This window comes from Polyodon spathula, chromosome 3, assembly GCF_017654505.1.
Source record: "Polyodon spathula isolate WHYD16114869_AA chromosome 3, ASM1765450v1, whole genome shotgun sequence".
Lineage (NCBI taxonomy): Eukaryota > Metazoa > Chordata > Actinopteri > Acipenseriformes > Polyodontidae > Polyodon > Polyodon spathula.
This window is the reverse complement of record NC_054536.1, coordinates 24,005,206-24,029,085: the sequence shown is the minus strand read 5'-3', so window position 1 is coordinate 24,029,085 and position 23,880 is coordinate 24,005,206. Positions and strand designations below refer to the sequence as shown.

Genomic DNA, 23,880 nt, shown 5'->3' with positions numbered 1-23,880 from the left:
ACCACCGTGTGTTTAACTGGGGTCACGAGTGTGACTGCGGACCACCATGTGTTTAACTGGGATCTTTTGTGTGTAGTAAAGTGAATCATTTATTGGATTTCAATCCCACAAAAGTTAAGTTTGTATCAAGGAGAAGGTTCCTGGAGCAGGACCTCACTTATAGTGGGAGCAGCACTCGGCTGGTGCTTGGCCAGCTTTTGTTTAGTAGCTGTTTTTTCCCCACAGTGTGTTTGTGTATGTCCTACCATTGCTGGTACTCTGAGGCAGCCATCTGCCACTGTAACTGCCTGCAATTATTCAATAAAACCTGCAGACTGAGCTGTGTTTTCAATCTCAACTTCTGTGTCTCTCTCGTCTATCAGTCTAGCAACACCCCTGTTACAGCTTGGTATATGGAATTTTATACCTCTGGCGAAACACTAGCTCAGTCATTAATCATCCTAACCACCATTCATGAGACCAGTGTGGGTGTTTTTTGCTGGATTATTTAGCTTTCATGGTTTGCTTATAAGGGACATGAGAGAAAAAAATATATATCTTGCACGTCTTACTGTCTCGTGGCCACGAAATACCTATGTCGTGCGCACGTATATTTATATTGGCTCAGTGAAGGTGTTTTTTTTATTATTATTATATTACTACAGCATTGCTGGTTTTACACAAATTATATTGTATTTATGTCTGTGAAAAGTTTAGAGGTTGTCTTTCATTATAGTTTATATAATGTTAAACTTTTATTTAGTTTAATATAAATATTTCACTAGAATAAAATGCTTGAGATAAGTATTACTGCCATAGTGCTAGCTGTAGTACAGATTCCCAGAGTACTGTAAATAAACACTAGTATGGTTGGTATCTTAATAAGAGAAGCAAAAATAGGAGAAAGAGAGATCAAAGAGAGTACCAGGGCAATATCATTGCATTTGGAACTACTTTTCAGAAAAACAGCTTATCAGCAATGATGAACAGTGCTTCCTCCAAAGCCAAGCAACAACAGAATCTAGGGTAGGGAACTGGGCTGGCTGTTGAAAAAGATACTGTTGTTAAGCATTAGCTGTTTATTCCTTTTGCGGAAAATATGTCTTGTTTGCTTGTATTTTGTATTGGTATGCTAATTCTTTGTTTTATTTCAAGTGGTGCAAACTTTGTACTGGAGGAAATGCTGTTTTTGTTTTGAATGGATTTGAATGATTGAATCTGCTTTGCTTAGCGTTTAAATAGTGAGAATCTCCAAGCTTGTTGTATACTGGAGTTATATATATAAAAGAACATCTCTGCACTGCAATGCTTAACCCCAATGAGGTGCCGACCTTATAAGGCAATTGTATATTAAAACAAAAGAAAGTCTGTTTGGACTTACGCTCATTTTTCAAATCGATCCACCAACCTTAAGTCCAAAAGACTAATTGGTCGCACACTCAAAGTCAGGACAAGATGTACTGTGGTCTTTGAAAAAATATTTTCATTTTATTATTTAAAATTACCATTTTTTTTTTTTACTAAACTGAGCAAACAAACAAAACACTAGTAGAACGCATTTCGACACAACAGGTCTTCGGTAGGTTCACAATTTGTATAGACCCCTGAAGGTGTGTAATATGTGTATTGCACAATATTGCTATACGTAATGGATATATGGTTATATGGATAAACCAGTGGATAGATTACTAGCTCAGTTAGAAGATGGTGCGATACTTCATGTCCTGCTAGAAAATGAATCAGCTGCTAGTACTGGTATTCAGGTCAGGCAGTGGTGTAATACGTGAGTATTTAACTCTGTAGTAAGTATTTTACACTTTACAACTAGTAATGTCAATGCCATGAAATAATGTACCTTGTATCCCTCACACTTATTTCAGTGTGTCTTGCAGGATTTGCAAAGATTTTTGTTTTACGATATGAGCAATTAAGACTATAGTATAGTACAAAATGTAAGCTTGTGCAAAGGATCAAGTTTATACTTTCGTAAAAGTCTGTTTCAGGATCAGAATCAAGCTGTTTATAATAATAAAACTAATAGCTTTTACAGCCAGAGTGGTTGTACAGCAATTTAAAATGAGCCAACCCAAAGCGTAGCAGGGAGAATTTGACTGCAAGCCCAAAGTACAGAGCTGACCTGAATAAATTTATGTTGAGCAAAGGCTTAAAATTTTACTGAACAGGCTGTTGTATATATATACTGGGGTATTGTAGCATTGTAGCAAACATTTTAACAACACATTGGTTCAGCCTGCGAAAGCTCTCACTGTTAATATCCAAATAAGGCAACCTCTATTTTTAATTTAAGTATTAAAATGATCATTTGTAATAGTACATTTTCACACCAGATAAATGCAGAAAAATATTACAGGCATTGTTTTTCAACACCCAATTTATGTAAAGTCTTTGTGAGTTAATTAAAAATCTTATCTATTATCTTTTTGCAAAATAACTCTTTGAATAATTCATATGCTATTTAATATAACAGCAGCATAGTGATTAAATAAATCTTTTTATGAACTCAGGAATTACTCTGTAGTGCTGTGACACATTTTAAAATGAAGATGTTCCGGCTTTATTGCTGCAGAAAATAAACATGTATTTAATTGTAACTGTTAATGTAATGTATTGAAAAGATAGAGAAGCTGAAACAACTGTGAAGGCAAGCAGACTGGAAACAGGGTCACACCCAGTAACAGGGAATTTATGAGTGTAGCTAGAAATGGAAATCACCGGTAGTACAGAATGTACCAGTTCAAAACCGATGAGAGAGTTCATTTTATTGTGTGATAATATATTCTGACTAATTGGTAATATCCTGTTTATAAGATATAGATTGTAATAAGATTGTTCACTTATTTGTTTTCCTTGTATATGGGAAAACAAATTAGGACATACAAGTATATATTATAACTGTGCGAGCGGCTGGCAGAGCCTTGGTTAAACTCAATCCCCATACCAACCTCTAATAATCTTATACAAAAACTACTAAAAAAATAACAAATACAAAAATAAATAGCAAACCAAACACTTCCTTTAAGATATTAGAGGACTACAATCTAAATGGAGGGATCTACTTCTCATTGCATAAAAAAATATTGTGTTTTAAAATCAGCCTTCCAGTGAAAAAAAGTGGATATTAAACAGTTAGAGATGAAATTCCGAAAAAGATGGGAAATTGTCAGGTAAGGCCACCACTGCGCCCTTACCTGACTCATGTTCTGAGAAGGCTTTCCAGGACACACTGCTTAACTGGTACAGTAGGTGGGTTCACTTCAGACAACATGTGTAGTCACAGTGGGTTGCTGAGGATTCAAAAGTTCTATTAAACTGCCTAATACATATCCTTTAGAAGTTTAGAAGAGTCACTGTCATAAATGGGTAAGAATGATATATAAAGTTCATGGACTGATTGGTTGGAAAATCCACACAGTTCTCAATAAAAGCAAAATTATTTATTTCATATCTTTAAAACATAGCTTTAGTGACATTAAAAAAAACAAACAGAAAATTTCATATTGGGCTGACATTTCTCTGCATTTATTTCTGAGAACTGACCAATGAGCTTGTCTTAAAACTGTAAACTGTTTACTAATTTAATTAGGGTTGTCTAATAACGACAAAGCAAGTTGAAATATTGTGTTCGCTAGCTTTACATACAAGCTTTACACATGTAAAATAATAGGCTTACCTTAAATAGAAAGAAGTTCCCCATATTTCTGACACCTTTGTGTGGCAACACTTCCACTTTGCTGTCCATTTATTTTTTTACTCATCAATTTCCAAATTGAGAAGGCAAATTTATTGCAGAAACCGAAACTAAACCGCGTATTTTTTTTAGATTTGCTTCAATTTTTAATGTGACTACAGTGACTCTATTTGTCGATAATTTTGTAGCAAAACACAGTATTAGTGAAAAATAAACAAACTGAAAAGGAAATGTCCTGCTCACATTCACTTTTGCTAGTACGTAATTGGCACATCTTCTAATCTATCATCTCTCTCTAGCCAATCAGTGGCTCGTTGCTATGGTTTTACCCAGGGTAAGTGTGTGGTCTATGTTGAGAGGATGTTAAATGCTACTAGAGTGTATTTTATATTTTTTTTGTAAATAAACCATATTTTGTGTCATTAATAATTGTTTATGTCTGTTTGTGTAAATTTGGGTGAAAATGAAGATATAATCGAGCGTATTGTCAAGACCGACATGCCAAGACCAAGATCAAGACCAAGACCAGACGTGCCGAGAACGAGATCACGACCAGACGTGCCGAGATCGAGATCAAGACCAAGACTAGACGTGCCGAGACCAAGATCAAGACCAAGACCAGACATGCCGAGATCGAGATCAAGACCAGACGTGCCGAGACCGAGATCAAGACTAGAGTATGTTTTCTAGAAAGTTGCAAGGTTGCTTCTTGGAGACATTTGTCCATGTGAAACTACTACAGTATGATCCACAATGCACAAACTTACCTAAGTCATCTTTCTGTTCAAAATGCGTTTGTGGTTTGAGCCAGTGCAGAATTTGGAAAACTAAGGGTGGATTGTGCATATTGAGATTTAACCAGGATTGGACTGAATCTTAGATTGAATCCTGGATTGACATATTATTTTCCGTTGTGCACATCAAGTTTCAAGTTTGATTGTGGATTACATTCCAGTCCTGGTGTGAGGGTGAATTGGGTTTGGATTGTTCTGCAGTTATAGCTGCCAGTTATTTTGAACTTGTTCAGGACATAAGATTGGTTAGATATCTTATTGTTCAGAATCGTAGCAATCCATCTGTTGAATTTAATAATGAACATTTTCTACAGACACTCTGAACCATAATTGGGCTGGTGGAGATATTAAAACCACAAACTGTCAGACATAGAGACAAAAAAAGACTCTTCCGCCTCTCATTCAAGTGAAATAAAACAGAGGTCTTATGCCACAGGTTAATTAAAAAAAAGTAATTGACTTTATTTCGTGTCGATACGTTTGGTGTATACAGAGTAATTCACAGGATCACTGAAGCTATTGCAAGTTTACAAGAGCAATAGATAACTTTTCCAACAGAACAAAATAGCCATCATATACAGTAATTGCTTTTTTGCTAGTGCAGGTTTTCTTGCTCTAGTAGGTGCAATAGACTGCACCCATGTGCCAATAATTTCACCAGGGGGCGATAGTGCAGAAATGTTTTTTCTTTAGCCTTGAAATTTTAATACAATCATTTTGATTGCTTTATTTACTAATGGTTTACTCCACTGTGGGAATTTAATTCTATGGTAATCCCAGGTAGATTCCTTCAGTGCCTATGTTTGGTTATCTGTCTTTTTATTTTCAGTAATGTTTTTGTATTTATCAAATATTACATTTGATAAAAAAAGTTTTTTTTCGAGCAAATTAAACATTTTCGTTGTTGTCATGGTTATGCTGCGACTACTACATCACAAACCGATGAATCGTAATCAAGCTGCGTACCGACAGCATCAATTGTGGATGAACAGGTGAATCCTAGATCCAATCTCAGATTCGTAGATCCCCGACCAATATTGACATGCACAACAGAAATAAATCTAGGATTCAATCTTGGATTAGTCAACCCTGGATTTGATTGAATTTTGATCTTGGTGTGCGCAGTCCACCCTAAATTAGTAAATACCTAAATTACTAAATACCTAAATGTAATTTGCAGTGGGGCCATAGTATAGGAATGCTCACTGCAAGTTCTGAAACTGGAACAAAAACAACATTTTGTAATGAAGATTTGCAGTTGGACATGTACATTACAAGAAACAATACAAAAAACAAACACTTAATTGACTTAATTTTCTTATCTTCTATAAACCGTTTCTGAAATTAATCTTTTCAGAGAATCTAATCCAGCTGGGTTTTTTCCCCTGGGGTGATTTATCATAATGAACATTACTGCATACAACAAATAGTTAAATGAGGTTCGTGGAAACTCAGGTTTATACATTTTATGGTGGCACCACTGCTTGCATTGTTAAAATAGACCCCCATGTTTCTTTAGTGAATTAAAATGAGTGGTAAAAAAAATGGTGGTGGCTTGTTTTATAAATGAAGTATGGGAAATATGTACTTTATTAAATATTTTGGGGTTAATTGTTGTAAATAGATTGATTTAATTAATTGTTTATCTGCTGTGGCGCTCCTCCGGGGATGACCATCTGTCTGAGTGGAGCAGCAGCTGAAAGCAATCATCTCTTCCAGCAGGCAGGTGGGCGTGTCTCAGCGGAGCATCAGTATAAAAACAGAGCGATCACTATGATCGGGGCTGCTGCAAGGCCAGCCCTTTGCAAGGTACCTTTGATTAATAGTTTGTTGTATTTTTAATGTTTTTACAATTTTGTACCATCCTCTGTGCACTACCATTGCTGGTAGCGTCACATGACATTATTGTTTGTTTTTTTTTGTTTTGTGTGTTAATAAATACTGAGCTCTGTGCTGGCATGTTTCACTGCACTTCTATGTCTCCATGCCTCCATTCCGGCTCTCACCTGCCTGTCTGCCTGCTTCAGTGTGGGAACAATACGTAACAATGCCACAGATGCTGGTAAGAGTCATGATGTATTGCAGGAGGTTCTATATTAATGGAATCTATTTTTGCCTACCACTTTTCTGCTGCTTTGAGCAATGTCTGAGCAGCTCCTTGGGCAAAGTACTGATGGATATGTCTTTTCCTGCCAGTGAGATGAGTTTAAGTTTCAGGCCAAGTACAGTTTGTTCTGTTTTTAACCATTTCCAAAACAGTTTTGACTGCCACATCATTTCCTAACTAGTAGATTCAGGGCCAAATAAAATCCATGTACAGTAATCCATTGCATATCCAACTGCGGTGGCACCAGAGTAAGGGTGGGTAAATGACTCCTGTTTTAAATACCATTATATACAGCTGTAACAATTGCTATATTCACACAATTATTGTTTTTAGATTCAGCTTTTTTTTTCCCCTAAATCCCTTATTTAGAAAGATACAGGGTATTAATATGTGACAGAGTAGCCATCTGCCACGAGTGCCAGAGAGGAGATTGAAGTTGATATGCCCCGTATGCGAACAGGATCTGTTTATATGTCAACACACTGTGTCAACAGCTCATGTGACACTACTAAGGAATGGCTGTGCAGAGAGCAGATACAACACAGTGTGAAAAAACTTTGGTAGGATCTACAATATCTGAACTAATTTTCTGTGTTTGATAATAAGCTAATGTTGCTGACGAGATTTATCATGGTGGATAAATGGTTAGGGCAGATATGTAATGTACGGATATGAGGCGGATTACTGTATTATTTTGCCCTTTTCTCAGTAAGATTTTTGTGTGTGTGTGTGTGTGTGTGTGTGTATATATATATATATATATATATATATATATATATATATATATATATATATATATATATATACACCATTGTTTCAGGTAATACTACGTATCATATCACATGAGAGTCACAGGGAGGATTTGCAATAAGAATATATATACTTATGAAAGCCTATGAATCAACCTGCCACAAGAATGGGGAATGTGTAACAGGAAACACCTGGTCTTGTTCAGGGAAATATCTTTATGTTGCAGTTATTTTTAAGGGGGACATGGCTAAAATGATATAGTTTAACAAATAAGAAGAGATAAATTCCAAACAGCTGGGTGACTGTAAAGGCATTCATAAGTCAAACTCATCTGTGGAAAGTTCTATGAGACACTGTGATGAATTGTGATAGTGTTACAAGTTCAGCAGTGCAGGTGCTGAACCAATCTTCCCCAGGGGAAATTGGAATCCCATGGAGTTCTATTTCAAACACATATATATTTATAAAATAAGCTGGTATTCAAGTTTCAAAAGAGCAAGGGCAAATAAATAGTGAGAAATAGTTGAGTACAGGTAACATTGCTGTTGAGGTATGATGGCCTCCTGGGCTGCCAGCCTGTCAAGTTCATTGCGTATCTCAAAATGAATCCTTTCCCTTATGTGGTTTGACATCTTTGTTTATCACATGATAAGGGAAGGGTCTGGAATCTCTAAACAGCAAGTAAGAAATAATATGCATGTTGTAGACTGGAAACATTTAAATTATATGTTGCTTACAGCTGACATTTTTGTTTGCATTTCAATTTATTAAAATAATAATAATAAAAAAAAAAACACTTTCACCCAAAGACATTTACATTATGACTTCTGTTTATTATTTGTGTAATTATTAAAATACTACTATTGAGTAAACATTCCTTGTGTCTGCTCGTGAATGTGTGTTCATAGTAAATCCTTGATCTTTGTAACATGTCAATTAAGTATTATTAATAAGAGAACTAATCAACCCAGATAAATGATCAATTATTGAATTGTTCCTACATTAGCGTTTTTCCTCCAATCCGCGACTGCCACCTCGCTTCCCATCTGGGGTGATGACTTGGTGTACCGTGGCTCTGCCCCCATTCTAGATGGCCGACTTCCACCTTTCCCTGGAATTAATTGTCAATCCATCCAGTCCGGGACACACTGTTCCCTTTACACAGTTCCCTCACAGGTTGAGAGGGAGATTTATAACCAAGATTCATTCTTTCTCTGTCACACACCTATACATGTAAATGTTCAAGTAGTGCAAATTCCACCAAGGCATGACCCTGATACTCCCCCCTCCCCTACTTTTACTAGCGAAAAATGTGGCTGAGACTTCCATTGGGAGTTAACAACTATTCTATTAATTACTGACTACAAACCAGCATGGTTTTAAGTGTTGTTCGCTAGTGGGTCGATAACATTGTAGTATGTATGTATGTATGAGTGGAGGCTCCTTTTTATTTTCACTTAAATTTTGAGGAGGCACTGCTCCCTTGCCTCCTCAAAATTTAAGTGAATATATATATATATATATATATATATATATATATATATATATATATATATATATATATATATATATATATCTGGGAACTAATATCTGAATATTCGAACATGAACGCAAATATTTTTTTTGCATGTATTTGGATACAAAAATCAGACGTTCGTATTCACTAGAAATGACAAAAATACCTTGCACTTATTTACCGCTTCACCAGAAGTTGCCACAATTTCAAAAATGGCAAATTAAAAAGAGCTCTGTGTGATATGTGAGATTAACCCTTTAAGGACCGGGATTGTGTTAACATGGTTATACTGAAGTGGGCTTCTAGGACCATGATCGTGTAAACTCATTAAAAAATTGCTTTGTTTTGATGACTTACAGGGCCACCATACTTTGCAGTACAGGCTTGAAACAGATATCAATGGATTTTTTTTTTTTTTCGTGTGACATCACTGAGAGGAGCATTTAGTGTGTAAAGGGTGGATACAGTTAACATCATGGACTTGTTTATAGCTAATAGAAAAGGGGAAATATTTTGAAATCTGCACAAACATCAATATTTTCAGGAAGAATTGTAAGGTCCCTTGGGTCATAGAATGCATATTCATACTCTCATACTCCAGTGTAGATTTGGCTGTGTGCTTTGGGTCGTTGTCATGCTGAAAGGTGAACTTCTGTCCCAGTTTCAGCTTTCTTGAAGAGGGCAACAGGTTTTCCTTAAGGAATTCTCTGTAGTTTGCTCCATTCATTTTCCCTTCTATTCTGACAAGTGCCCCAGTCCCTGCTGATGAGAAACATCCCCATATCATGATGCTGCCACCACCGTGCTTCACAGTAGGGATGGTGTTCTTTGGGTGATGCGCTGTTTTGGGTTTGTGCCAAACATAATGCTTTTCATTTAGGCCAAAAAGTTCCATTTTAGTTTCGTCAGACCACAAAATTTTTTGCCATATGGCTACAGAATCTCCTGAGGGTTTTTTTGCATACTTCAGACGGGATTCAAGGTGGACTTTCTTAAGTAATGGCTTCCTTCTTTCCACCCTACCATACAGGCCAGATTTGTGGAGTGCTTGGGATATTGTTGTCACATGCACACTTTGATTAATTAATCGATTAATTTTTGATAGGTTAATTTATGGGCATTACTTGATTAAACAGTAGATGCACATTTTTAATAAAGGTAATGATATTATAACGGCTGTCCTGCATAGTAATATTAAAAAAAGATTACAATTTTTGAATGGTTAATTTATGGGCATTAGTTGATTAATCAGTATAAAAAGCCCAATGGGAACTTTTTAAAAGCATTTTTATTTTATTTTAGTAAGTGCAACACATCGGTTGTTTAATCTACTATTATAGCTACGTATTTGGCTTACTTCCCATACTACCAAAATGATTAAGCCGTTCAGAATCTTGTTACAGGTACCTGAGAATACTGTGGCTATTGACAAATTTTCAAACAAACTTTTTTTATTCAAAGAAGTTAAATGTCAACAACACTTGCAAAGAAAATGTACAAAATGAAATTTACTGGTTTTATAAATATTCAACCCCTCAAGCCAGTACTTGGCTTTGGCTTTGGGCCATTATCCTTCTGAAATGTGAAGTTCCTCTCCAGTTTCAGTCTTGGCTGACTCAAACAGGTTTTCCTCAAGGTTTTGCCTGTATTTTGCACCATCCATTCTCCCCTCTCTCCTGACAAGTTTCCCAGTCCCTTCTGAAGAGCAGCATCCCCATAACATGATGTTGCCACCACCATGCTTGACAGTTGGGATGGTGTTAACTGGGTGATATGCAGTGTTGGGCTTGCGCCAGACATAACACTTGGAATTTAGACGGAAAAGTTTAATTTTTATCTTGTCTGACCACAAAATCGTTTTCCACATGTCTGGAGTATCATCTATATGCTTTTTCGCAAACTCCATATGTGCTTTAAGATGAGGCTTTTTGAATAATGGCTTCTTTCTTGCAACCCAGCCATACAGGCCAGCTTTGAGTAAGAACTGGCTTATTGTTGTGTGAACACTGACTCCTATCTCGAGCACTGTGACAGGTTGGCGAGTGGATAAAGGCCCAGAGACAGACTGCAGTTCAAAAAAATAATACTTTTATTATAAATAAACACAAAATAAAAGTGCACAAGGGCAAAAACAAAGATATTTAAACACAAATATCAAAACACAAAGCAAAACTTACAAAAATAAAGGTTTCCAGGCTGGGTGATGCCTTCACTGGAACACAAACACAAACACAAACACAAACACAAACACAAACACAAACACAAACACAAACACAAACACAAACACAAACACAAACACAAACTTGCTTCCTCAGCTTACTCCTCTCCCTAATGGGAAGCTGAGGCCTCCTTTTATGTCAGGTGGCTGGGTGCTGATTGATCGTTAATTACTCTAATCAACCCCAGCCACCTGAACACAATAAACCCAGGCAGGTAGGGGAATTTAACCCCATAACTGCCAATTTATAAAGGGCAGAGCTCTGCTATGCCACAAGCACATAACTTTTTTCTGCCTCCCCATTTTTTTTTTGCCCACCAGCCGCCACTGGTATGTATGTATGTATGTGTAACACCCACTCGCTCAGAGTGGCTACAAACAGAGGGGTTATTTTTAATATGTAGTCTGATTATGCCAGTTCATTACGTTACAGCACAGAACAATATTAGATAATAATTGATCAGGTTCTTTTTATTCAGATACAGAGCTAAAATACAGGGAACAGTGTCACTAAGAAAAACACAGACAATAGATACATATAAAATCAATGAGAATGTTTTTAATTTGACAGCATGGTTAGAAGGAGCAACAGCACATTGTTCAATATCTTCATATATGACCACAGCTATTCAGTTCACCAGCAATTTATCAATTACATATTTTCCATAAAAAGGTCATCATAATTAAGATTTGTCCAAAGTGCAGTATTGCACTTTAGAAAGTGCTTAGTGCATATAGTAAGTGTATGGTTAATTAACCAGGTGTACAGTAGAGGATAATAGTAAACACAATGCTGACTATTGTAAAAACAAAACATATAACGCGTTTCTGTAAGTCAGCCGAATACTTATTGTCAGGAAAGTCCATGTTCAGGCTCGTTCAGACTGAATGGAAAAGCTACTACAAAGTAAATCAATTACAAAGTGTTACAAGTGATACATATGTATTTATTTCTCTACTTAATGCATGTGTTTATCTATGTATTCAACGATGAGTCTCTTTTTAAATTGAGTTTTTTGTATACAATGTTTTGATTTCCATGTTCTTGTCTTCAGAGCTTGGTTGGAATTTCTTCCAGGACAGATCAGTTTCAACCCTTTGGCAGCTGGAAGGCTGGGATTTCGGGCAGTCAATTATGTGTGAGTGTGAGTATGGGTGTGCATGTTCCTGTGCTTGTGAGTTTTACTTCATATTGTTATTAGTGTAACTAAGAAACCAATAAAAATGTCATTTATTATAACAGTGCCCTATATTTTTAATTATGTCAAGAAAAATGTTAATTTGAAATTGATAGGTATGAAGGTACCAAGGACAGACCATTAATATGGTGTCCATAGGGGTCTCCCAAGTGGCGCATCCAGTAAAAGCACTTGTGTAGAGTGCAGGATGTAAAACTTGCTTTTTCGGACTGATCTCTGTACAGAAACACATGGGCCAGCTTCATGAAGTGATGTGTCAAAACAAGAACATCCACAGTCTTGTTATTACTGTCTTCAGCCAACCAGAAATCAATACATATCAATTCCATGGGTCTGGTGGTTCTAACACTTTCTAATAGTGCTCTTCCTTCTGTCTCTACAATCTTGCTCGCCACCCAGCGCCTACACTGTCTCACAAAATCTTGTACATCCCACCCCATATCTGAATAGAATAACTGTTTCCTTGCAAAATACAGCATGTATGCTGTGTTGGCCCTGATGTCCTGCCTCAATATGTACACCTTGCAGTACTAATTTTGATAGCGTATATAGAACAGCATACTGGTGTCTTCTTTTGCCTGTTATCAGATCTTGAAATACCTGGTACAAAACTCAGTCAGACAGCTCTAACTTGTCCCACTGATTCAGCGTTCATATGACTGTAGATGGTTCATGAGCCTTCTTACATAAAAAATGACTTGAGACAGTACACTGTCTCCCTCCTGTTTATCCTGGTGCTCTCAATGGGTAAGAACAGGCATGGTCTCTACTCCAGGTGGTGATATTCCTTGAAGATTCTGCACCATTTGCATGACTCTTGTCCTTGTTCCTTCTTCACAATTATGTTTTAACACAGCTAATACTGTCTCATCACTGATGAAACCAGCTCAAATCATACTGACACAACTGTTCACTCCTTTAGCTGTCACTGCTTCCTGATGGTTGGTACTCAATCTGAACAGATCTTTCACAGCATCATCCTCTACTTGATGAGCCTTTTCAAGTAACACTCCATATGGTTCTTTGATTGGTCTTTGACTTATCTTCTAACCTGCAAATGGCAGCCGACTGAGTTCATCGGCGACTATGTTTTTGGTCCAGGTATGTAGTGAATATCAAAGTCATATGCTGCCAGTTTGGCCACCCACCTCTGCTCACAGGCATCACGCTTCGGTTTGGTCAAAATGTGGGTCAGCAGATTGTTATACTGTGAAAGTGTGACCTTTTAACCAGTGACTGAACTTAAAAGTGACTGCCCACTTTATTGCCATGAACTCCAAATGATTTGCTGGGTATTTCTGTTGAGCTCTTGATAGTGACTTGCTTACAAAAGTTATGGGTCGTGCTTTCTTTTCACACCAGAGTTCTGAGATAACACTGCCCCTAACCCATCCATTGAAGCATCAGTTGACAAGACGAAAGACTGCTTAAAATCTGGATGTGCCAAAATGACAGACTCTGATAGTGCTATTTTTAAGTCTTTAAATGATGATCTTCAGCCCAATGTGAGTGATAGTTTCCTCACTACTGCTTTGAACTTTGACCCCCTTTTTCTTCGTGGACAGGTTGTTAAGGCAAACAAGGGTTTTGCTAAACTAGAAGAGTTCTCAATGAAGTGATGGTAATAAATGACAATACCTAGAAATTACCTTATTTTCTTCTGGGAGGGTGCAACTTCTGTGATTGAAGTGATGGCATTCACTTTATCGGGATCCATCGCTACTCACGTACAATATGCCAGAGAAATATTACTGTCCGCATCAAGAAATGGCACGTTTTCTGTGACAATTTTAGCTCATTGGCACTCAAGCGGCTGACAACTGTTTCCAATCTGTTCGATGCAATGTTAAGAAATTCTGATCACCAAATATACTCTTTATTAGCCACATAAACCTAGCTAGGCTGTTATATAATCCCTGTGGCAATCGAATAACCCCATGCTGCCTATGGGAAATGACCATATTTGGTCATAAATATGAACACTTTGTGTTTAAGCGGTTGTAGTTTTGTAAATGAAAACCCAGTACACCTACAGAAAGGCATTTAGATCTTTCCAGTGATGTAATTTATTTTATTGTGGGGTGATTTTATTTTTTTTCTTTTGAGCTACACCTCCCAAAAAATTATTGAAATATGAAAAATAAAAAATATATATTTTAAAAGGTTGCCAATTTCAACCTCTTTCCAATTATATATATATATATATTATATATATATATATATATATATATATATATATATATATATATATATATATATATATTATTTAAACTTAGAGTATACTATAGCTGCACAATTTTTCAAGGATTTCAAATTTGAAATCAGAATTGAAATATCTTGTACATTTGCAGAACTAGATAAAGTTTTATAATGCATGGTATTTTACAAAAAACAACCTCCGAAATGGCAAAGGCAGACCAGAGATAATACTTGCTAAAAAGTGAGATTGGAAACATTATTGCCCTGTTTAAGATTATATTTCAGTATAAAAATAAAGAAACAACACACAAATTAAAGTATCGTTTGAAGAAAAAAAAAAAGGCATATTACAAATAAAACTTTGATATTAAGAATGTTAGTAGGGAGGGAGGGAGACAAAGAAAAACATATCCTATTGTGATGTATTTATTTATTTTCAAAACTTCCCTGTAGTTGAAGTGCTGGGCTGGGGCTGCTCCAGATCATTCTTCTGCTCCTCCTCCTCCTGCAGCAGCTCTTCATCGGGGAAGTCCTCTTCCATGGCAGCCATGTCCTCGCTCTCCTCCTCAGTCAGGGCCCTCCTCCTCTTCAGTGACTGAACCAGATGCTAGAACTATCCATTGTCTGGCTTCCATGCACCCACATAAAACATTAAAATAAATACCAAATAATATAATAATAATATTATAATATAATATAATAGATCCTCTATCCTTTTTCACAAACAGAAAAAGTTTGTCTTTTTTCAATAAATAATAATAATAATAATAATAATAATAATAATAATAATAATAATAATAATAATGACTTTACACACACACACACAAAGTTAACTAATAATGAAACTACATGGCTAAATAATAATAACTACAGCTAAATAATGTCTTTGTTCTTTACATAGGCTACAAAGTAAAAACTAAAACTAAACCAATAATAAAAATTAAAAAATGAAATAATTATTTTTATTCTTTTACGCATCGAATAAAAAAAAAATTAAGTTAAAAAAATTAATAAATGCATAGTTAAATAATAATAATAATGACTACAAAGAAATAATCAATCTACTAGAAAATGTAAAAGAAATGAGCTGTGATACACAGACATACGCAAACACCTAACCTAACTAGACCTATTAGTTTTGCCTTCTCTCCTGAGGAGTTAAAAAAATGGAAAAACAAATCTAAAATAAAAACGTATATGTGAAACTAACTATAATAAGGTTTTGTTTTTTTTAATGTGATGTTGGTATAGTAATCTACAGTCATAAAAGTTAGCTCTCCCCAACAAGCACCGAAGCAAGCACGCACACACACAGACATGACACAGCGAAAAAAAAAAAAAAAACACTGCAGATGTACTGAACACAAAAAACAATAACATGAAGTTGAAAAAAAAACAAAAAAACAATATAGCTAATTAGCCCAAGTACTTACCATTTAGCTGATATGTAGATTAGCACTCTTGGAATTGTAAAACCGGAGATACAGAACTTCGATTCTCCTATGCACTCAGTTGTAATGGCGCCGGCAGAGACTCGTCCTGTAGTCAAAATAGTATATGTCTCACCCCCTAGCCCTAAACCAATGGTATCATGGCATGCCCTGTAGTCATGGCTATGAAGGTATGCGCCAAGCACAAAGCCAGGTTTGTGACATGCAGAATTCGGATTGTAAAAGGACTGCGTTAACTCAGCGCACACTACCATTCCAGCACTGACTACAAACTGGTAACAATGGGAAACGTGGGTACCATGCAGCGTGTCCGTCGTCGTGTGGATGTGAATGATGCAAGGCACACCCAGCAACAGCAACCCCGACATAGGCGAAGATATGCTGAAAGGTTGTACCGGCCTCAGCACACATATGAGGAGCTCAGCAATGAACAAATCATGTCCAGGTATCGTCTCGACTCTTCTGTGCCACATGCTGCATGATGACCTGGCCAGAAAAAAACCTGCGCAGTCATGCCTTGTCTGAGCAATTGGTAGTGTCTGTCTGTATGTGTATCCTGGCTACAGGAAGGTAGCAGGTGATATAGTGGGGATCAATCAGTCAGCCGTGTCCTGCCACCTCGACAGGCTCATAACCGCGTTGCTGCAACATGCTGAGGAACATATTAAATTCCCCAGTGCCAGAGCAAACAGTGAGGAGATAATGCAGGGTTTTTATGAGGTTGCGCACCTGCCACACGTGGTAGGTACAATTGATTGTTCCAGTTGTCCTGTTCTATCAGGATTCCATTTGTATTTGGAATAGTGGGAAATTTGAATAGCTATTCCTTGCCATGTAAACAGTGTATTCCGAAAGAATCCGTCCGTATTCTGGATACCAGTATTCCGAAAACATGATACCGAATACCCACTTAGTATTAGGATACTATCGGAATACTAGCCCTTCTAGATACCTTATTCAGAAAACCTTTTTTTTTTCTAGACACACGAGTCATCGTTTTATAATCTACAATATATAAGATGACAAAAACTGTACACAAATATATTAGTACTTGTATGACCCCAAACTGGTTGCCTACTATTTAAAATCTTCCTATTTAAAAAAAAAAGTTTTTTAGTAGATCAGCAGTCAATACCATATATATATATATATATATTATTATATCTATATATATATATATATATATATATATAATATTGTGACAACTCTAGATCCTAGGTTTGGTGTGGTTGTCACTTCTCCGGACCTTTTGCACTGTCCTCTAGCACAAAAGAAAGTCAAACTTCCCGGAATGCAAGTTAGACAGGATGGTACCTGTGTGTTTGTTATTTACAGTGCTTCAAAAAAACATCCAAAATAAACAAACAAAAGCTTAACTCCTTAACAGAGTACTAACTATAACAGAAGGTTTCCCTAACTAACAGTCCGGGCGGCTAAGCTGCTTACCGGCTCCAAATACCAGGACTCTTAAGTCCTACCTTGCAAAAAAGATTCTTTCTCAGCTCGCTCACTCTCTCACTCTCTCACTCTCTCACTCTCTCACTCTCCAGCTCTCCTCAAGCAACAGGTTGACCCTGCCCTTTTTAAAAGGCTCCCAATTGTTTAACTGATGGCAGCTGTTCAATCAATTACACAATCACCTTGTCCAATTATGCAGCCTAACACGGCCTCCTGGGAATTGAAGTCCTGCTGCGCCAGACGGCAGGACTACATTTCCTTAAAATGGGTACAGACTGTGCATAACCCGTGGCCCAAAATATCGGCCCTCAACCACAATGCCCCACACTTCATTACTATATATATATATATATATATATATATATATATATATATATATATATATATATATATATATAAGAAAAACATTTTTAGTGAACCCGGTACCTCCAGCACAGCTGCTACAGCGCTGATCCGTTATAAAAGATAGCAGCGACCCCTACGAGTGTATCAATATTGTTGTGTTGCATCACCTACCAGTCCTGACCCCTACCCGATGCATGCTACAGCCTACTAATATGTAGCATTGGCTATATAATTGATTTATTTATTACACTATGTAACACAATTTTTGTTCCTGGGTAGTAAGTGTTATTTCCTAATTGCTTATGCCTCAAAAGTATAGAAATACTTTTTTATTTACACTATAATCGTAAATCTCGAAAAACTACTCAAAAATCTAAATCTTTTGTAGTCGTCTTTGTATTACTTTAGTATAAATACATGTTAATTTGGATTCATATGTTGTTTTTTTCTGACTTTATGTGAATGAAAAGACACACATTTGCCCATTTTCCCATTGGAAATAGTGATATTTTGAAATATCACTGTCCTGGTCACAAAAGCAAAGTTTGTGGGGAATAATAGCCATTTTCTATACTTTTAAGGCATAAGCAATTAGGAAATAACACTTACTACCCAGGAACAAAAAAAAAAAAAAAATTTGTTACACAGTGTTATCCTTGTAGTCACATTGAGATTAAAACCTCTTTTATGCGTGAGACCTAGCCAAGCAGGTAGCAGCAAATCAGTCAGACAACAAGAACAATACACAATAAAATACAATTAAGACACAGGCAAATCACATTTAAAACAATAATCAAAATACACATCAACTATTTAAAACAATTGCAACTCTCAGTCACGAAATCATGCAGTTTACTCTTAAATTGCGATAAAGATATCTGGGTCTGCAGCTTTAGTTTGGACTGGAACTCATTCCAGGACAATGGGGTATAATAAGCAAAGGATCCTTTACCAGCCCCAGTACGCACATTTGGGATTTTAAAATGCAAAAAAGAATGAGATCTGAGGCTATGGTTACTATGGGAAGCTATAAGGTATTCATTTAAATACGTATAGTCATATAATTTACATTGAATAGCCTTATATACCAGAATATACCAGTGCTTCAACCTGCGTAAAGCCAAAGAAGTCTAGCCTACCAAATCGTATAATATACAATTATGAGTATTAAATGTTGTATTTGCATTGTACCTCAATGTGCATGATATAGCGAGTCCAGTTTACCTAAAGTTAATGGTGATGCAAACATACAAGCAATAAGACATACCCAAGAGACGAGTGTGGAAACATGCACTCACCTCTGTCCAGCACACTACCTTCCTTCTGTTCCTTTAATACGCTCCTATTAGCATATGGTAATGCATCGGTAAATAGAAACATGAGATGCAAATGTATTCTAGGTGGACATTCAATATGCACATAGCGCAATCAAATTTGAATTGGGCGAAAGCCCTAATTCATCTGAATATACCAATATCTGCGCGATAATTGCAATGCGCTAGTTCCGATAACTGCGCACCGCTAGTTCCAATAACTGTGCACCGCTGGCTCAAATAGTGTCAGAGTAACAGTCCAATGGTAGAAACGTACAATAGTACAGAATCCTCCCCCATCAGCATACACCGGATGGGCAGATCAGTTATGTGTTTTATCACTGAATTGATATGATGGACAGCAGCAGTGTGTTTACATATAGTTATATATGTTCTTCACTGCTCCACAGACATATCGGCATCCAACGTGTACCAGCGTTAACCATACAAAGGAACAGACCACCTCGCTCTGTCCCCTTATGTACTGTCAATCACACCTCCTTGGTAAACGATTGTAAACGCTCCCCCAATCCACGGATGCCACATCATTTCCCTTCTGGGTCGCTGACTTGGTGTTCGCTATTGATGATCTTTGTCAGGCCAATAAATGAACCATATTCATATATGGCATTATCAACAAGGGTTTGGTGCTGGTAAAGGTTCATGCTTTATTGACAGTTTGGTGACGTTATTGGCAGTTCTCAAGGAATTAGTGAAGATTGGATCAGAAAAAATCAAAACTTTCATTATAATCCATGCTACAGTAATACTCCCACTTAGTTTATACACCTTAAATCAGTGACTGAAAAATGCACATTCTTTATTCTATTCTATTTTAATATTGATGTCAACAATTTTTGTTGACATCAATATTATTGTGTCCATAAAATACTAAGCCGGGTCCTCTATATACTTCTGTGTTCCCCAGCTAACACTTCTGGATGGAACTGGAACCCCAATACCAAAGGTTCCTACCTTATTAACTATACAATACAACAGTAATAAACCACCCATTTAGAGAATCCATTTCCATAAAATTAATTCTGATAATATCTGAAATGTAAGCCCCTATTCACAAAGCTTTTACCTATGAGTTATTTAAATCTGTTTTTGTTGTTGTTGTTGAATTATTTAAAGACCTGTTTAGTTAATATCATTCTTTAGTTTATTCATCTGTGTTGTTACACAAAACGTTTGCAAAGCCCACCTCTTTTTAACACAGCTAAGGTTTCTAACCTGGGGCTCAGGTTGAATACAAAAATGCAAACCACTTAAAAAAATAAATCTCACAGTTATGACCTGGTGAAATGTAAAAAAGATGATAGCAACTTACTTCAAGAAAGTGGTTTTGAATAAAAAAAAGGTGGTAGTTTGTACGTTTGAACATCTTAAGTTATTTTTAAGAGAAAGCCTTTCCAGGAAGGCAGTAGTTTGCCTTGATAAGGTCAATAGAAGTTTCTCTAGATAGCTTATTTAAATATTTTTTTTTACAAATTCAATATTAAAAGCAAATTTGTGGAATTTAACCTTATGGGTCAATTGCAACAAACTGAAAGCAGGGGATAATCTTGTGGTTAGTACGGAAGATGCGTACTAGCCTAGTGTGGAAGTTAGTACCAATTGCAACAAACTTAGCAAATGAACATGATCCACAGGTGCATATTAAACTTGTTTCCAATTGCAACGAACCTCTACTAAAGGACTTGTGCCCTAGAGGGGACTAAGTACCGTACTAACGTAGTCCAGTAACCTCTTTAGACTAAGGGCTGTTCCATTGTATTAACTCGAGCAAGAATGTAGAAATGTCAGATGTATTGCTAAGTATTCATTAATTAGGTTTATGATGAAACACAATATATGGTATATATATATATATATATATATACATATATATATACATATGTGTGTGTGTGTGTGTGTTTGTGAACCACTTTGTAACAATGACCGTGCTATAGTAATTAATAATAGTGAAAATCACATCTAAAATTAAAAAGTCTGCAATATATCATTATAAAACATTCAGGTGTCTGCAACCCTGCCCCTGGAAAGCCACAATCCTACATGTTCTCTTATTGTCATCGAATCCTTTCTACTATCCTCCACAGTTTCAACGTGTTCTTTCATACACTCCACAAAAAAGAGCTTTCGCTCTAATGTGTCATTTTGAACACAATTATGGCTGCTTTGGTACAGACATCAGGGGGAAAAAATTATTTGTTTTATACTTTCTAGTTTGTAATTAGTCATTAAAATTTGTTTGCACCTTTTCATGATTACACCTGTATTGTTTGAATGGAATAATGGACTAATATTGCATTTCATCTGTATGTTATAAATGTATTAACTCACAAACTTGTTAGTTTACCTTGCATAATGCAATAAAGACCTCTTTAAATATGATCCTAAGGAAGCATATTGATGCCACAATAGTACTGTACTATTGAGGGTAGAGTTTAGTATGCAGCTCTGTACGAACGTTGCAAGTTCTTTGCAATTGATCCTATCAGCGTGGTGTTGTCCCTGTGTTTGGCAACAATATTCCATTTACTATTCCCTTTCGCTAATGATAGGAGAGGCAACCTTTTTTTTTTTCCATAAAATAAAAACAGAGTAAATATAAAGGGTCAATTTAATACGTGCAATCTGGCACACATATTCAAATTCCTTGTTGTTGTTGTTGTTGTTGCTGAAAGCAGTTACCTGTCTTCTGTAACAGATTGTTTGCTTTAGGCTTTCTTCACCTTTTACCAGACATCTGCCATGACAAAGACAAGAGGCTAAAACAAGTCAGCCTGTGACAGAACGATCTGCCACTGGGAAACATAATGTGAGAAAATAACATTCATCAAAGAAAATAACTCACTTGTTTGGCCAGTCCATGTTGCTGTAGTCCAGGTCTGCCAGAAGGGCCCTGAATGAAAAAAAAAACAAGAAAACAGTATTAGTAAACAACCATTTAATAGCATAGATAGCGATCACATTGGAGATAAAAGGTGGACATCTTGGATCAGATGCAAAGCGTTTATGCTGGAAGGACTCTGAGAGACCCCAAAGCAAATTTTTTCTTCAATTAATTTGGCAAAATTTGCTTTAAAAGCATGAAAACATGAAAAAGAAAAAGAAACTTGGTTTTAACATCACCTTGCTGCATAACGAAGTTCCATAAAGTCTGGGTGGACAGCACAGATACATTTGTGGAACTTGTGTGGACTACCAATATACTTACTGGTTCATTTATTTAATAACAAGAAAAACTATTTATAATATTATAACCACATTCTGCAGGCAAGAGCATTACACTGTCAATGCAAGATTCGGATTCAGGTATTTATAATAATAATAATAATTATGATTATTATTAGGCTTTCAAGCTGGCTTGGGAAGCCTATTGTTATTGTACAGATTTATTTATTTATTTATTTATTTTATTAAAAACATTTGAACTGCTCCTGTTCAGAGGGGTGTAACCAATCAACATGAAACTTAAAAAGTATCATCCCATATAGATTACAGTTCAGATGCAAAAAAATAAACGTGCTGCTGTGTTAATCTGATGCATTTAAAAAAAAAAAAAAAATCTTTCAACATTTTCTTCTTGGGAACCGGTGAACCAATTGATCTGATTCAGTTGGGCATTTTGGCAAGCTGTAGCATTGTCAGCAACAGATCAGTTCTATGGAGCAGTTTCATATGACATGCCATGTGTCTTTTTTTTTCTTGTATTTTTTCCCAGATTTAACTTAAATCTTGTATTTTTTCCAAAGATTTATAAATGTGAAAATAAAAATAATAAATAAATGTGTACGTTCAGATATGATTTATAAATCTAGTTACAAGATTTAACATTTATCTAAATATTTAACTAAATAAATCTCTTAACAAGATTTAACTAAATCTTAAATCTCTTAACTCAAGATTTAAGATTTAAATCCACCTGCTTTGTGCTTTCATGCAATTTGATTGGCATATTTTGATTGGCATTTGCATATTTCCCGATTAGCATTACAAGAGCCAATCAAATCGCGTGAAAGCACAAAGCGGGCATACAAACTCCAGATTTGACTGGTTTAGCTAAAAGTTAAATCTAGTTAAGATATTTAGATTTAGTTAAATATTTAGATAAATGTTAAATCTGGTTTAGAGATTTAATATTTAGTAAAATATTTAGCAAAATGTTAAATCATATAAGTAGATTTCTAAATTATATCTGAATGTACACATTTAAAAAATATATTTATTTTCACAACATTTGTAAATCTGGGAAAAAATACAATTGTTAAGTTAAATCTGGAAAAAAAGAAGTTAAAATATTAATGCTTTTTTTTTTTTTTTTTACACATGGCATCCCATAGTTTCAATTAAAAATACTGCATTAGTCCATTATCTCATGATGCTTTATAACTTTAAACACCATAGTAACCATAACCTTATCTACACATTGTAAATAGTTATAAGTTAATTTTACATTCAAACATAAGGAGAGGTCAAAGGTCACGATCAGGTTACCTTTTTATGATTATTTGTGTAACACTATGTCTGTGTTGGGGGTTTGGCAGGGATAAGGTTAATTTCTGTCCCTGCCAGAGAAATATGGGTGTGGCTGTGTTTGCACAGCAACAGTGGTAATGATTTATGTTAACTGATTACCTGTTTAATAGTTTTTAGTTCAATTAGTGTCACCTGCCTGTAATAAGCAGGTGTTTAAACCAGGCAAAAAGTTTATTCTGGGCAGTCTCCAGTCTCCAGTCTATATATATATATATATATATATATATATATATATATATATATATATATATATATATATATATATAATATTATTTTTGTTTTGGGGGTGGGGTA

General features: G+C 35.8%; 1 protein-coding gene across 4 annotated transcripts in view; it reads left to right on the top strand.

Moving 5' to 3' along the window:
• The window catches only part of LOC121312879 (zinc finger protein 385D-like), a 91,319-nt gene that overhangs the window by 23,276 nt on the left and 44,163 nt on the right, over positions 1–23,880 (top strand). The window contains exon 3 of one of the 4 annotated variants that reach the window (XM_041244754.1): positions 12,129–12,212. The exons of 1 other annotated variant lie outside the window; for it this stretch is intronic. In XM_041244754.1, coding sequence (XP_041100688.1) covers positions 12,129–12,212 — 84 coding nt within the window. Of the gene's footprint in view, positions 1–12,128; positions 12,219–13,343; positions 13,374–23,880 lie in introns of those variants that run through there. 2 more of the 4 variants (XM_041244753.1, XM_041244756.1) reach the window with 2 other exon arrangements.